At 41.6% G+C, this 15172-nt stretch overlaps 2 protein-coding genes across 7 annotated transcripts in view; one reads left to right on the top strand and one right to left on the bottom strand.

Moving 5' to 3' along the window:
- The first annotated feature begins 1067 nt into the window (after positions 1-1067).
- Ucp1 (uncoupling protein 1) lies at positions 1068-8242 on the top strand. Of its 4 annotated transcripts, none has more exons than XM_047567204.1 (6): positions 1068-1193; positions 1780-1978; positions 5469-5669; positions 5756-5857; positions 6791-6971; positions 7863-8242. In XM_047567204.1, the coding sequence occupies exons 1-6, from the start codon at positions 1068-1070 to the stop codon at positions 7975-7977; spliced, it is 924 nt and encodes a 307-aa protein (XP_047423160.1). In that variant the 3' UTR covers positions 7978-8242. The 4 variants fall into 4 exon arrangements, with proteins under 4 accessions (XP_047423160.1, XP_047423161.1, XP_047423164.1 ...); XM_047567205.1 differs by having other exon boundaries at positions 1780-1985; positions 5479-5669; XM_047567208.1 differs by lacking the exon at positions 5469-5669.
- Positions 8243-10173: 1931 nt separating this feature from the next.
- Elmod2 (ELMO domain containing 2) overlaps positions 10174-15172 on the bottom strand; it is a 28341-nt gene continuing 23342 nt past the window's right edge. For all 3 annotated transcript variants that reach the window (XM_047567511.1, XM_047567513.1, XM_047567512.1), the window contains exon 9: positions 10174-13751. In XM_047567511.1, the coding sequence (XP_047423467.1) occupies positions 13606-13751 (146 nt within the window). In that variant the 3' untranslated portion in view covers positions 10174-13605. The remainder of the gene's footprint in view (positions 13752-15172) is intronic.

Genomic DNA, 15172 nt, shown 5'->3' with positions numbered 1-15172 from the left:
CACTATAGGTAACAGGATTGCGGTGGCAGGATTTCAGATCTGGGGAGCTCTGGAACCACATTTCACACAGTAGGGAACAAAAGCTGGAGTAAAGACGACTTTCCCAGGGTCACAGAGCTGGTAAGGTGGTAGAGCTGCACCTGGAGCCAAGCCACATACATGCCTGTTGCTTGCGCCCCTTCCACTCTCCCCTAAGAAATGTAACTGAAAGGAGCAAGGGATAGCTCATTCTGTGTGATGCTGTAGCAACTTGCTGGCCGCGTTCTAGTGCGTCAATTATCTCATTGCACATTTTCCTACAAAAATTTTCTTTCTTTTGAGGGCTCAGAGTGTTCTTGATCTTTACATGGATTTCCGAGTCTGATTTTGGTGCTTGGAAAGTAATGGGAAGGAAGGAGAATGTGCAATTTAAAGGAGAGAAATGGAAGCAGAAAACGTTGCCAGGAGCCAGCAAGGAGCCCAGGGAGTCTGAAGAATGCCACACCGTTTATCTCTTCTAGGAGGGGACCTTTTAACAGGATCTCTGAGATCTCGCTCTTTGGGGGATCCCTACCTGCTCCCCACCCCAGCCGAAGGTGCGCAGCTGAAGAGTGATGGAAAGTGCCGCGCGCGTACTGGGAGGGAGAGGATGTCTGCCTGTCGCAGGTGCGCCCTGGGGTGACGTCCAGAGCTTGGCGCAGACCGCGGGGTCCCAGGCCAAGGATTTAGCGATTGAAGGGCGGCTGGGCAGGCGCTGGGCGAGGATGGTGTGGGAGGCACCCGCACCCAGAGCACGCCCCTGCCGGTCCCCACGCCCAGGTCTTTGCCGCCTATATAAGTCACCGCCGAGGTGCGGGTCCGCCAGGGCGCAGCGGGTCCTGCTGGCGCGAGCGTGGGAAGGAGACGCGCGGGGCTCGGTCGCACCGCTGCGCTCCTCCTGCAGCAGCCACGTCTGGGCCGCCACCTCCCTGGTGGCTGTCCCAGAAGTCAGAGGGCGGGCTCGCTGCCCAGGCCGGGAGGGAAATCAGCTTCCACCTTGGGAGCTGGAGCCCTTGCTCTTGCCAGGCGCCGGGTCGCGCTGAGCGAGGATGGTGGGCCCCACCGCCTCCGACGTGCCCCCGACCATGGGCGTCAAGATCTTCTCCGCCGGAGTGGCAGCCTGCTTGGCGGATGTGATCACCTTCCCGCTGGACACCGCCAAAGTCCGGCTACAGGTAGCAAGCCAGACGCGGATGGCGGGGCATCTCCGCCAGAGAGAGGACGCTGTGGTGTGCGTCCCTTTGATGCCCCTCTTGGGCTTAGCCACCTTTTCAGTATGGGAGGCATGGTGGCCGCCTTGGAGAACAGCTTGGCAGTCTGGGGACTGGATGCTTTGGGATGGGAAGCTGGAACCTTTCCCAGGCTAACTGAAGAGCCAACAAGGTCAGGGACGATAGCTTGACCTTGACGACTGCCACACCCTCCAAAAGTTGGGTGCCCTACGCAGCCACAGCTGGGAGCTTTCCCCTTTCTTCTGACTCTGCAGGGCTGCCTTCCCTGCCTACTGCCTTAGGGTTCTGGAGAGTTCGTGGATGAGGAGGAGGGTTGTTTGGAATGTGCATTGAGGTCGAATGTGGCTCCATCCCCCATATATGGGACCTGCGCGCGCGCACACACACACACACACACACACACACACACACACGGGAGGGTGAACATGGCTTCTCCATTCAGGACAATCCCATGCCAATCTTGAATCTACCTCTTACTTAACGTCCACTTCCTAACCCTAACCTTAACCTGCACCTTTCTCATTTCCAGATCCAAGGCGAATGCCAGGTCTCCAGCGGTATTACTTATAAAGGTGTCCTGGGAACAATCACCACCCTGGCGAAAACCGAGGGGCCCATGAAACTGTACAGCGGGCTGCCTGCTGGGCTGCAGAGGCAAATAAGCTTCGCCTCTCTCAGGATCGGCCTCTACGATTCGGTCCAGGAGTTCTTCACCTCAGGGAATGAAAGTAAGCAGTGAGCCTTCCTGGGGTTCTGGGGAGGGGTGGACATGCCTGGGGCTGGGCTCCTTTAAAATGTGACCTGGGGAGCTGAGGTAGAGCCACTCTAGCATGTGGGAGGCCCTGCCTCTATCCCAGCACCACTAAACAAACAGCCTAGAGGTGTTCATAACAATTTGGCCACAAAATATCAATATTGAACTAACTACCTTCCCCAGGTATGAGCTCACTGTTCATAGAAAAAAAATGCAAATCAATTTTTTCAGATGTAAGTTTATACTTTTAAAAATCACCCAAACCATGATGGAAGTTTGGTGTCTAATTTAGGTCTCCCTCTGGAGAATAAGGATGGGCTGCCATAGAATATTTAACCCAAAGTCCCCCAAACAGCAAAGTATACCAGAAAGACCTGTGGAACTTGTCAAAAATCCAAATGAAAACTACCACAGCCCTCTGAATCTAAATTCTCAGGGGACCAGGGAATCTGTGCTTTCTTGTACAAGCCTTCCTGGTAATTTTGTTATCTAACAAAGAGATTTGCGATGAAAGCAAAGCTAGACGTTGAGAAGGGGGTCAAAGGACAGGAAAGACTCATCTTATTCCGAGGGTCCTCGTAGTCTGTCACTGCTAGGGGGGACCAGAGAAGAAAGCAAACTTCAGTTACAGTGGGAAGGCAAGCAATCAGATGATTCCTGAGCGTCAATGCAGCCTGGGCTCCTGCCCTTTCAACCTGGAAGTACTTGTGTTTCCTGTTTCCAGGCTCTGCTCTCAGTGCTAGAGATACATCACAGCTAGAAAGGTACTGGCATTACTATCCTTGGGTAAATGGGGAAACTGAGTAATTTCATAACTTGCCCAAGTTCACCAACCAGGAAAGGAGCAGAGCCAGAGTACCAACCCAGGCAGTCTGTTCTCTGACCCCCGACTTTTAACCACTACACCTGCTGCCCCTGCACCTGGCATGTGATTCTGGACATTCTTCAATGGAGACAATGCCATGAGTAGAAAGTACTATCTGTGTATCCAAGTCAACTGACACAAAAGCACACAGTTAATATTAGAGATGCTGTCATGTGGAGCAGACAAGCCAAGGAGATGTGCTGATGAGGAACAATAGATTTCATCATTTGCCTTGAGAAACTTTTGAATACTATAACTTTATGGGATAATTTAAAATTGTCTGTACAAATATAACTTGAATTATCCACACAGGTACTCTCAAAGTGAAGATAAGTCTGGGTGCTTCTAGATCAATACTGCATTGTCCTAGGTAGAGATGTAGCAAGAGAAGAAACACAAAGGATGTAAAACTGCCCACTCAGGTGGTTTTTTTTTTGTTTTTTGTTTTTTTTTTTTTTAACAGACTGACTGTCCTAATTGATCACTGGGTACTTCAGGCACCACATGAATGAGAAACATTTTGGCACTATTTGATGGTACAATTATTTGGTTCATTTGGCAAGCTTTGTTGAACTGCCAACATGCCAGAAACTGTGTTAGATGTACAGATGTCCATGGTTCAGAACAGGGGACTTGTGGGGAGGATAGATCAATAGATGATTATGTGCCATGCCATGTGCTGCGTCCCAGTGAAGGGGAACACAACCTAGCAGTGGGGGCATGGGCATGCAATGTTTTCCCAAAGTTAATGTCTGAATTGAAGAATCAGTAGAAGTAATCCAGGCAAAGTGGTAAGGAAAGACCTTTCAAGCTGAGTGAAGTTGATGTACAAAGACTCAGGAGTGGAGAGAAGTTACAGAGCAGAGAGAGAGGTGAGGCCAAAAGGCAGGAAGGAGCAGATCACAGAAGGCCTTGCAGGCCATGCTAAGTAGTTTGAACTTTGTCCTGACAGTGGTGGAAAATTATTGAAAAAATATTAAGCAGGGGAATGGCATAAACACATCTGATAGAGAATATATAGAGAAAGGATAAGAAGGGAGTAAGTCAGAAAGTAAGAAATAATCAAGTTATGCCCCACAGCATTGGCAATAGGGAAGGAGATATCAATTAGAAAGATCTAGGAAGTGCAACTGAGTGAACTTGGTGAAGGACTAGAAGTACGGATTAAGGGAAAGGTAGGAATATAAGATGATTTCTGTGATTTTGGCTAAAGACACCACTTCTTCAGGGAAGGAATATAGAAACTGTCTCATGGGAGGAAGATAAATTCAGTTTAGGACTCAACCAGAGGTAATGTCCAGTAGGCACCATGAGCTTAGGAGACAGATCTACACGAGATTCCAGGAAGTGAAATAGCAAAAACCAGTTCAGCAGAGTAAAGGGGTGGAAACCAGGAGCAGGGGACTGAAGAGGGAAAGGGCTGTAGAAGGGAAGGCAAGCTCAGCTCCCTTGGGGGGCCTGCCTGCGATGGAGGAGGACTGGAGGGAGGGAGACTGGCACACGGGGTAAGTGGACCTGGATGAGAATACAGATGTGGGCCTAAGTGAAGGCAGCTGTGATCATGATGTCAGCAAGCGTAAGCGCAGCTCCTGGCCAAGCAAAAAGTACAACCATAATATCGGTGAAAATTTGCTTCCAGTTTTGTGTATTCCCTCTGTACCACCCAGTGTGCTGAGCGCTTTGTCAGTATTATTTCAATTCACAATCACAATTCTGTGAAGCCAATACTATTACCTGTTTCACAGAGTAGGAAACGGGAGTAGGAAGCCTGAGGGAGTCCTCCATGAGCAAAGGTTATTGGACTTTATATCTCATTATAGGGATGAGTTTGGGGCTTCAAGACTCTTTGTAGCTGTATTCGCTGAGGCCTGTCTTGTTATGTTTTGGGTGGTACTGGGGACTGAACCCAGAGGGGCTGTACCACTATGTACATCCCAACCTTTTTTAATTTTGAGACAGATCTCCCTAAGTTGCCCAATCTGACCTCAAACTCGTGATCTTCCTGCCTCAGCCTATTGAATAGCTGGGATTACGGGAGAGCAGCGCCATGCCCAGCTAAACGAGATCTGTCTCAAGTGACAGCTAATTTTTCAACATTTCAAGACAAATACCCCCTTCTTGATGTCCTCTTTCTTATTTTCATCCCCTATGTTCGAGCCTTCTATGTAACTTCCCATATCAAGGCAACCTGTCCACTGGGCTTCTCCTAAGACCAGGAGGTCCAACTACTGGGGTCATCTTTGAATAGAGGAAGACAAGCACCCTCGGTGACTGGTGCTGCCTCGTAGTTGGGGAATATTGAAGAACACAGGAAAGAACTGTGCTGAATGCTAGGAAGAACTAAACCACTGTTCAGACGTTTTTACTTTTTCCTTGAACGTTTTCACTTTTAAAAAAAACTTTCAGACAACTGAATTTTCCTAGTCCAGCTATGATTTGATTCATCTTTAGTACATGGTTGGCACATGAGCACACAATTGGGAAAATAGAAAAGATGTAAAAATATAAAAACGATGATCACCGAACATTTAAAAGAAGTAGGAATGCACTTGGGGTCTTGCATTTCTTGTCTTGAATAATCTTTTTCCTCTCCGGATAGCAACACCCAGTTTGGGAAGCAAGATCTCAGCCGGACTAACAACTGGAGGAGTAGCGGTGTTCATTGGGCAGCCCACGGAGGTCGTGAAGGTCAGGCTGCAAGCACAGAGCCATCTACATGGCCTCAAACCTCGCTACACTGGGACTTACAACGCATACAGAATTATAGCGACAACAGAAAGCTTGAGGAGTCTCTGGAAAGGTAATAACTTCTAGGGGCATCTTCTAATTATTAAAACGTGTTTATCCAATGAGCACCTCATCAAAAACGTTGTCTTTTTTCTCTAGGGACTACTCCTAATCTGTTGAGAAACATCATCATCAATTGCACAGAGCTAGTAACATACGACCTGATGAAGGGGGCCCTTGTGAGAAACAAACTACTAGCAGGTACCTTCCTATCTCATGCCACACACACACTGGCACCTCTATCATTTCATCTCGGAGTTTCTGCAGCCATGTTATACTGAATCCCTCCTCCCCCCACTTTATTTTGGTACCAGGGGTTGAACCCAGGGGCACTTAATCACTTAGCTACACCCTTGGCCCCTTTTAATTTTATTTCTTAGGGCTTTGCTAAGTTGCTAAGGCTGGCCTCGAATTTGTGATCCTCCTGCCTTAGCCTCCTGAGTTGTTGGGATTATAGCGTGTGTCACTGTACCTGATTGAATGAATCCCTTACTTCTAATAGTCTCATTTAAGAAGTTAAGCAATTCTGAACATTAAATATAACTTTTGAGAAGCAGAAAAGATCTATACATTAAGAAGTTTGGGGGCAATAAAATTTTTTTGCAACAAATTGTAGTTTTGCTGCAACAAAACCAAAATTCAATTGCACCTCACATCAATATTATTCTCATTTAATACTGATATATGAGCTTTTGTGAGAATCATATTCTTCATACAGCAGAATTCAGGACATAAGTCTATGCTGCAGTGTATCCAAAAGATCTAGTTATATAAGGAGTTCATCAGTGATTTCATCTTCCATAGGTTGTTCCTAAAAGTAATATTGTTTCTAGAGACCCTGAAAGTCTCCTTTGACAATGACTTTCATTCAGTTAAAAAGCAGCAGATGCCCATGTGTCAGGCATTAAGCCAGGCCCAAGGCCCCAAGGCAAACAGTTATACTACAGTGTTTACAATCCATTATGACGCATACTATTGCCCACCTTCCTGGCTCAAGAGTGACCTTTGTATTGTAATTAGAAGACATCCACACTGACCTCCTACCACCAACAGGCTTACAAGGATCTGACCGATAACTAATAGTGCAAACCCCTTGAGAGTCCCGGGCTGACCTGTCCCATTGATACTTTCTAGATGACGTCCCCTGTCACCTGCTGTCTGCTCTCATTGCTGGATTTTGCACCACGCTTCTGTCCTCCCCGGTGGATGTGGTGAAGACCAGATTTATTAACTCTCCACCAGGGCAGTATACCAGTGTGCCCAGCTGCGCAATGACGATGCTCCACAAGGAAGGGCCAACGGCGTTTTTCAAAGGGTAGGTTGTGCTCTTCTGCATCTGTGTGGTGTGCAGGGCGCCTCTGTGCCTCAGGTACTGCATCTCGACAGCTGGCATCCCAGCCTCAGCATGTGCAGTGGGCTCAGTATCGACTTTTCTTTGTCACGGATTTCTCCAACCCACCAATTTTCCACTGTCCCAGAAAATGAACAACTGTAATGGTAATAAGTTTTCAATGTTGCTTAGAGGCTTATTCAAAATCAATGCCCTTTCTATTGGTTTCAGTCTACTGGAAATGTAAGATCATATTCGAATCATTACACCTTTCTTGGAACAGAGGAACTATAAACCAGAGAAAAGAATAATAGAGGGCTATGAGAAAATGATTTGGTTTTCATTATTTTAATTTGATAGATTCAACTTTTACAATTTTATTAAAGCAAAACTAGAGAAAAGTCACTGCCACCAATCTAGAAAAGTGATGCAGAAAATTATGTGGCTTAACTCACCTAGGAACTAGTATTGGGTAACAGGTCGCATTTTCCCATAGAACTGTAACATATATCAATCATATAAACCACTTTTCTATGAAAATATAATTTGAATTTAATTACTGAATATTTTCAAAGATTACTCTAGTGATAAGATAATAAAGGAAATGGCTCAAACCTTATAAAACAAGCATGAAACTGTGCATGGTGGCTCATGCCTGTAATCCCAGTGGCTTGGGAGGCTGAAGCAGGAAAATCAGAAGTTTGAGGCCAGCCTCAGCAACTTAGCAAGACCCTAAGCAGCTGGGGATGTAGCTCAGTTCAATCCCCAGTAACCCTCCCCCTGCCACGCCCCAAATGAGTATCATAAGCCACCTGTACCACAAAAGTTTTAAGAATTTCAAACAAGCTTATAATATGGTGACATGCACTTTTCTAGATTTGTACCTTCCTTCCTGCGACTGGGATCCTGGAATATCATTATGTTCGTGTGCTTTGAACAGCTGAAACGAGAATTGATGAAGTCTAGGCAGACTGTGGACTGCGCCACATGATCGGCTTCCAGAAAAGCACGGAACACGTCAGAGGGAGACTTTGCTGACTGGATCACTAATAAAAACAACCCCTATTTACTTTAGTTCCCCCTAAAAAGATAAAGAAATACTGGTAGACTGTTGGGACTTTCTTTTAAAGAATAGGAGAGGAAAACTAATAACTATTTTGTGTAATTTTATTGTCAATGCTAAAAAGAACATTAAATTCAGTTTGCACCCTGGGAAATGCTAATGCCCAGATAAGTTACTACTTTGATCATTTGGGGGATTGGATTCTATGAGCAAATATAAAGAAGTTTAACATGGCATTAATTATAGCACAAACTGGTGGAAAAGGAAAACTGAATGCATTTGACATTTATAAATACTTAAAGATTAAGTTATCACAGAAAATTTTACTGTTTTATTTATTAACCACAGTTGTCAGTTAATATATTCAATAAAGCATTGCCAGTATCTTTTGAAGTTTGTCTTCTGGGATCTGTACCTGGACGTAAGAGGGTTCACCTAGAACACAGCTTCGTCCAACAGCAAGTGAAGGTATTTAGAATCAATAGGCATAAGCTGACTGTATGATTAGTATAGATTTTTTGAATCCAGGTTCTATGGCAGCTCTAATCACTTCTAATCTGAGGCATTATACTCATTTGGCTTTGTTGGTATTGTATCTATCCTGGAATCAGAGAATTTAAAAGCTGGAATGCCCCTTTGGGAAGACAGAGGAAGAGTCTAAGATACCTATGCAGAAAAATGAATCTTCATGGGATCTTTCCAGAAAAGCCAAACTGATCATTCACAAATGTAGTGAGCTTTTCATGCTTACATTCTGAGTGCAGAAAAGACAAGGAAAGCAAGCATACACGAGAGATGACCAGAAGTATGACAAGGCCAATCTTGTTTTAAACTAAACACAAAGGCTGCCAGCAGGACCTGGGAGCTATAGCCAGCCAGCCATTATTCTGTTTGTTTTAATTAACTCCACATTATATTTATGATCATAGTTTTCCTCCTTGACTTCACACTTAACTATCAGCTCAGTTTGTGTTGCTATTTCAAAATACTTAAACTGGGTACTTTAAAGGGAAAAGAGGTTTATCTGGAACATCTATCAGCTCTGCTAAGAGCCACATGGCATATGGCATCACAATGGAGGGAGCACGTGGAGAAAGGAGGCAGAGTCTGAGGAGGCAGGGCTTGCTCTTTTTATAACAACCCTTTCTCAAGGGAACTCACCCCTGAGAGACAACCCATGCCAGGAGCCAGGATCTAATTACCTTTCACCAGGAAGCCCCTCTTAGAGGCTCCTCCACCTCAACACTGCACACTGGGGAGCAACTCTCCAGCACAGGATCCTCAGGGACAAATGGCACTCAAACCATAGCACTTTCCCTCCCCACACATATCTCACGATGGATGCTGTCAGGGCCCCCTACACACTGGATTCCTCTTACCAAACTGGTGTATGCTCTCCTGATTTCTGGTTGTCACATCAGCACCTCCTGTTTTTAGGATCTTCCAGCTGCCAAAGCCAGCTCTGTCCATCCGCTCAGGGCACACTAGAGCTGAGAAATACCCCTAGACACAAGTTGTACCAGTGCTTGCCTGAGATGGTGTATCAGTACCTCGGCTCTCTCAACCCTCAGGAGAAACACAGCTCAGGGGTCAAACCCCACCGGCATCTCGCTTTATGTGAAGACCCTATGTGGGCTGAGTTCAAGGTCCTCTCAGTCCCCCACTCCTGGGGTTGCCTCCCAGATGAATTGTAGATCCCTTACTCAAGGTCTGATTCTGAAGGAATCCAAACTAAGGCAAATCACAAACTTAGAGTAAATGAACAATGACAGTAGCCAATGGAGGGAATCAATTTGGCAAATTCCTGGTAAGCAGAAAAGTCAGCAAAGATATGTGAGGGTCTGACATTGTGTCTGAAGTGAGGGAAGTAGGTGGTGGCTTGTTTTAGCATGAAGCAAGCAAAGTGTCATAATCACCTTTTCTAATTAAATAACATCTTAAGTAGGTAATTAGTATGTGAGTTAAAAAGTCACAAAATAAAAATTTACGTATATTCTGATTTGCCTATGACACCATGTTAGAAGATTAAACAAGAAACACTGCTCTATGGGTATTAACAACTGAAATAAAGGTAGGATAAGAAAATAGCAAATGCATCAACAGAAAGGCTTACAATAATTTCAACAGGTTTTTATTTGCTCACTTACATCACAAACAAAATGACATCACGTTTCACACTATTGCTTTTGCTTAAGAAGTCAAATGCTTTATCCAAAGTAGACAAAAAATTAACTTAAGTTGCCAACTGACAATTCTTCCTGCAGGGAACACTACTGCTTAAAGTATTTTTTAATACTTCAACAAAAACACAGAATTCTCTTTAATAGCATTGTGGTAGTTGAGTCCTACCTGCACTACACTTTAAACTTCTCTCATCAAAAGGTGAAGACAGAAAAAACACAAACTCAAGTCATGGTTTCTCTCATATTAACAATTCCCTCAATCTTCATTTACAAACTGCTTGTGTGAACAGGTTCACAAGTATGAAAATGGAAGTTCAGCCTCCCCAGACTTGTTCATAGAGAAGCAGCTGGAACACATCCTGAGAAAATCAGCTGCTGGTTCCCAGTCACCGTTTCAAGAAGGATGACAAACGTTATTGCCCTGTAAGCTACGAAACCGTGTGACCTTTTCTATTCCAGAACAGGCATCCTTTGCACGCTCATATAATACTTTTCCTTCCAGCAGCTCTTGGATCAAATTCTATTTAACTGAATGTTCTCAAAGGGGAGAAATGGTGCTTGAACAATTGTATGAACACTGGAATAAGAATAATATGTACATATACAAGTGTAAACATACAAACTTAAAGAAGTCCTTAGAAAAAAATCAAGATGGACATTTGTAAGAAAAAAATGTGTTTTCTAAACTTTCAATGGTTTCACGTAATGGCCAGTTTAAGTTCTGGGTTTTCTCTCTAGTTATATAGCCAGAGGTTGGTGTAGGTTCACTGATACCTCCTGCTTGCTCCCATTTCTTTAGATTGTCTTTCAGAATATATTTAAACTGCAAATGATTAAACCGTATTTTTACACTATTCCCGTCACTGAGATGATCTCCTCAACCTGGCACATACAAAAATTCATTTCCACACTGATTTCACTTTTTGATGCTAAAACTAACACAATTTTCCTGCTAGTCAATGCCATATTATCCTACCACTACTTTGGCATTTTACTAATTATAGAAAAAGTGAGATTCTAAAGATGGATTTTTATACTACGTAACATTCTAACATACATTTCAAAGTCAGGGGAAGGAGAAAGGAAAGAACATTGTTCTTTTCACATATGTCACTATGCCGTTAAGTCAGAAGGTTCATGCTACGTTCTAACTTAACACCTGGGAAGAGCTTGCCTTCTAGACCATCAAATCTGAAAATCTGCTGGTGGCCTTTAGATCAATTCACAATAGAATATCTGAAATATTATTATTTTAAGCAAAAACAGGACATCTATAATGTACAGAGATGGATTTGAAGAACCTATTATGAGCAAACTTTATAATGACATTTTCTTAACACCATTATTTTTTTTCCCTCTAAAAGGGGAAAAACTTAAAATTTTTTCCTTCCATACTTCAAGCATTCTTTTAATAAGCATACTGACAAAGGTTTAAATGAGATCAAGATCTCAGCTGTTGAAAGATTGTAAAGAACTGTTTTCAGCACAAAAATTAAAGGCTAACTGAATTGCTTTCCATGGTATAGTTAATACCTTAACACAGTGAACTTCGTTGTTAACACCTGATCTTTGTTAGAAATTCTGCTACACATCAGGGGACTCCAGCAGAATGAAAGATCATGAAAACACTTCTGAAAAATAAGTGAAGATATGCCTAAAAGGTGAGAAGTCCCCTAAAGAAATCAATTATGAAATTCCTATAATACTGAAAAGTTAAACTGTCCCTATTATTAAAAAATGAACCATTTTAAAGTTTTATTAAGAAAAAATAATTTTAATGCATGTACTTGAATGTACATGGTATACAACACTGCATGTGTTACTTTCCAATTGGATAGTTCTTCTCACTCTTTGACGTTTTAAGATCTGTCAATAGACATGAGCAAATACTTGAAAAGTATCAAGTCTTGCTATATCACATACAAACCTCTACTTAAACAGTTGATATATATATGTGTGTGTGTGTGTGTGTGTGTATACACATATATATATGCACATATACACACATTAAAAGATGTGCAAAATAACATCATGCTTTAGATTAAATTATGTCTTTAACAAGCTGGATTCCATAGGATTGAAGGAGGACTTAGTTACCACATGAACTTTCCTATCTTTAAGCTCTTTTAGTTTTGCTGAGTACAAACATGTAAATCACATCAAGAAATTTCCATTAGGATCTCATCACATGTAATCCTTGACAGCACATGCTGCCCTCCTGAGAGTTTTAGAAGATTAAAGCTATACAAAACGAACAGTGAAGCTATTTTAGTGTCCCATAGACGGTTAACAGAAGGTCCATACATCGATATCTGGAAACACCATGGAGTCAAAGCAAGAGTTCAAAGTAGGAGAAGCAAGAGTTACGGTTCAAACCAATGATGTTTAAAAAAATTATTAAAAAGTTTTCAGTTTTCTTCTTAAATTTCAAAGACAGCTTTATTTTAATAGAAACTGTTGAATAAAATCAAGATTTACCTGGGCTGGGGTAGCTCAGTGGTAGAACACTTGTATAGCAAGTGTGAGGCCCTGGGCTCCATCTCCAGTAATGAAAGAAGTGGGGGGGGATACTTTTAGCAAACGCACCTCTATTCATAAATACACATAGGGAGAGGCCCTCAGACCAAACCATTAAGTAAATAAGGTTCTTTTCTACAATGGATAAAAAGCAAAGCAAATACTGAAAGAGACTATACCATTAAACCTTAATACTGTGATTTTTTTTAAGCATTATTTAAAAACAAAAAAGCTAGTCACACCATCATCCTCTCCTTATCTGTTATGTTCAATAATCAGAGAAAACAAAAAAGGAGGTCATGATTTTTGATCCTGTCTGACATCTCTGCTCCTGTTACTAATAAATACAGTGACATAAGGGAAAGTAATTGAGATGCCAAGAAAGTCCTAAGGAACTACTCTTGCTGTTAATTAGCCAAGAAATAAAAAGAGGACAAAACAAATGAAAAACAGTTATTGCAGGCAAAAAAAAAAAACCTTAAAGAGCTTTGAAAACAGTACCAATTTGATAGCTATGACACATAAGAAAACTGACTTGTACACATTTTAATCAACCAATTTAATATAAATACCTGATTTATACTTTTCCACAACGGGCTAAGTCCCAAGTTCCAAACTGTAGCTGACATGGCTCTACAGAAGGGATCTTTGGAAGCATAAGGTACCTTTGGAGAACAGTGTATAAACAATTGTAAACATACACTGATTGTCCACTAGCTTTCTTAAATAGAATTTCTGAAGTATTTTTGTAGGAAATTATATATAAGAGTGTAATTGATCAGATAATTTCTATTACAACATATAAATTCTGTTGTGTGTGCAAAATGTGGTAGAAATAGAAGATACTATGGATGATTTACATTTTTAAAGTAAGTGCTACATTGCAATCCATTAAGAGTCCTTTAATCTTTTCATGAAACTTCTCTCTGTACAGGTTGAAATACATAATGCTTTCTGGTTCTTCTTGAAACCAAAACTTGTCAAATTCATAGACAAGATAACCTGCAGTTAAAGAAAAACAAAACAAAGTCTGCAACAGTAAACCACATTCAAACCATTTCATTTCTAGGAAGCATACAATCACCCTTAAATTCTATAGTAGGATACACTCATCAAAAACAGCCTTAAGATTATAAGAAACCTGTGGAACTTTGTAAGAAATATTATTTATGTTCAAAATATACGGCAATTTCAATAAAATAGTTAGTGTACATTTACTATTTGTCTCAAAAATAACAAAATTCCCCAAGTCTGAGAGATGCAGTACTTTAAATAGACACCTTGGGAAGAGGAAAAAAGTTATTTCCAGAGACACCTGAAGCACAAAAATGAGAGTAACAGGAAAATGTTCGACAAGGATAAAGAAAAACTGTGCCCACCTGATTTTTAAATCTAAGAGGTTTTTTTAATATGAATTATCAGCACTTCTCTCTTTGAAAAGAATACATGAGGTAAAAATAGGCTTAATATTTTTGTTATTTCAATACCTTCATTATAGTAGCCAAATGAAATTTCAAATGTTAAAAGTATTTTGTGAAACTAAACGGGTATGTGTATACACATGAGTTGAGACATAAATCTGAAACCACTCATGCAGTGCTCACCACGTGCTCATGTTCTCTTAACGATGACCCTGTGCTATAGGCACTGTGTTATCTCCCCCACTTTACAGACGTGTAGAGAGGCAGAGGTACGGGGGGGCTAAATGATGTGCCCCAAATGCAGTTTGTAAGTAATCTTGGACTTCTATTTTCATTAGAACCTCACTGCCCTTCCAAAGAAACTTCAGAAGGGATAAGAGTGACTTTATTTCAGCTAAATCAGGGGAAAAAGCCAATAACTTTATATAAAGTGTGCCGAGACTATTACCATTGCCCAGTAGAGAAAAAATGGAAATTCCATTTTAAAGAGATGGACCATAAAGCAAAGATTAATAGTTGGGGGCCAGCATGTTTCAACATTACATATTACTGCACAAGAAGTAATATGTAAATCTTAAGAAAGATTTCAGGTTGGGGCCGGGGATGTGGCTCAGTAATAGAGGGCTTACCCAGCATGCCTGAGGCACTGGGTTTGATCCTCAGCACCACCAAAAATAAAAATAAATAAATAAATAAACAAATGTGAAAATAAAAAGATTTCAGGTTAATTTCTTGATATAAGATAAAACAGATTTTTGCATACCAGGACATACAAGAAAAACAAAGAATGAAACTTTGGAAAAATACCATCTGCTTCTTGGGACCAAAAGAGGAACTGAGAATGGCAAACTTGAATATTTTTCAATACTATTTCTTATCTTTATTTCATTCAAAACTTATTCTGTGCATATATGGATAAATAGTATGTGGGTAGAAATAACCTATAACATACGAATTAAATCTATGCCCATCTCCACTCCTAGTATACTGAGAGACCTGCAA

Source organism: Sciurus carolinensis, chromosome 10, assembly GCF_902686445.1.
Source record: "Sciurus carolinensis chromosome 10, mSciCar1.2, whole genome shotgun sequence".
NCBI classification, from domain to species: domain Eukaryota; kingdom Metazoa; phylum Chordata; class Mammalia; order Rodentia; family Sciuridae; genus Sciurus; species Sciurus carolinensis.
Note: the sequence above shows the minus strand (reverse complement) of the source record. Positions and strands in the feature narration are given on the sequence as shown.

Coding starts and splice junctions, on each gene's coding strand:
- Ucp1 (XM_047567204.1), top strand. CDS start 1,068: ATGGTGGGCCCCACCGCCTCCGACGTGCCCCCGACCATGGGCGTCAAG. Junction 5,670..5,755: donor CTTGAGGAGTCTCTGGAAAG/GTAATAACTTCT, acceptor TTTTTTCTCTAG/GGACTACTCCTAATCTGTTG. Junction 5,858..6,790: donor GAGAAACAAACTACTAGCAG/GTACCTTCCTAT, acceptor GATACTTTCTAG/ATGACGTCCCCTGTCACCTG.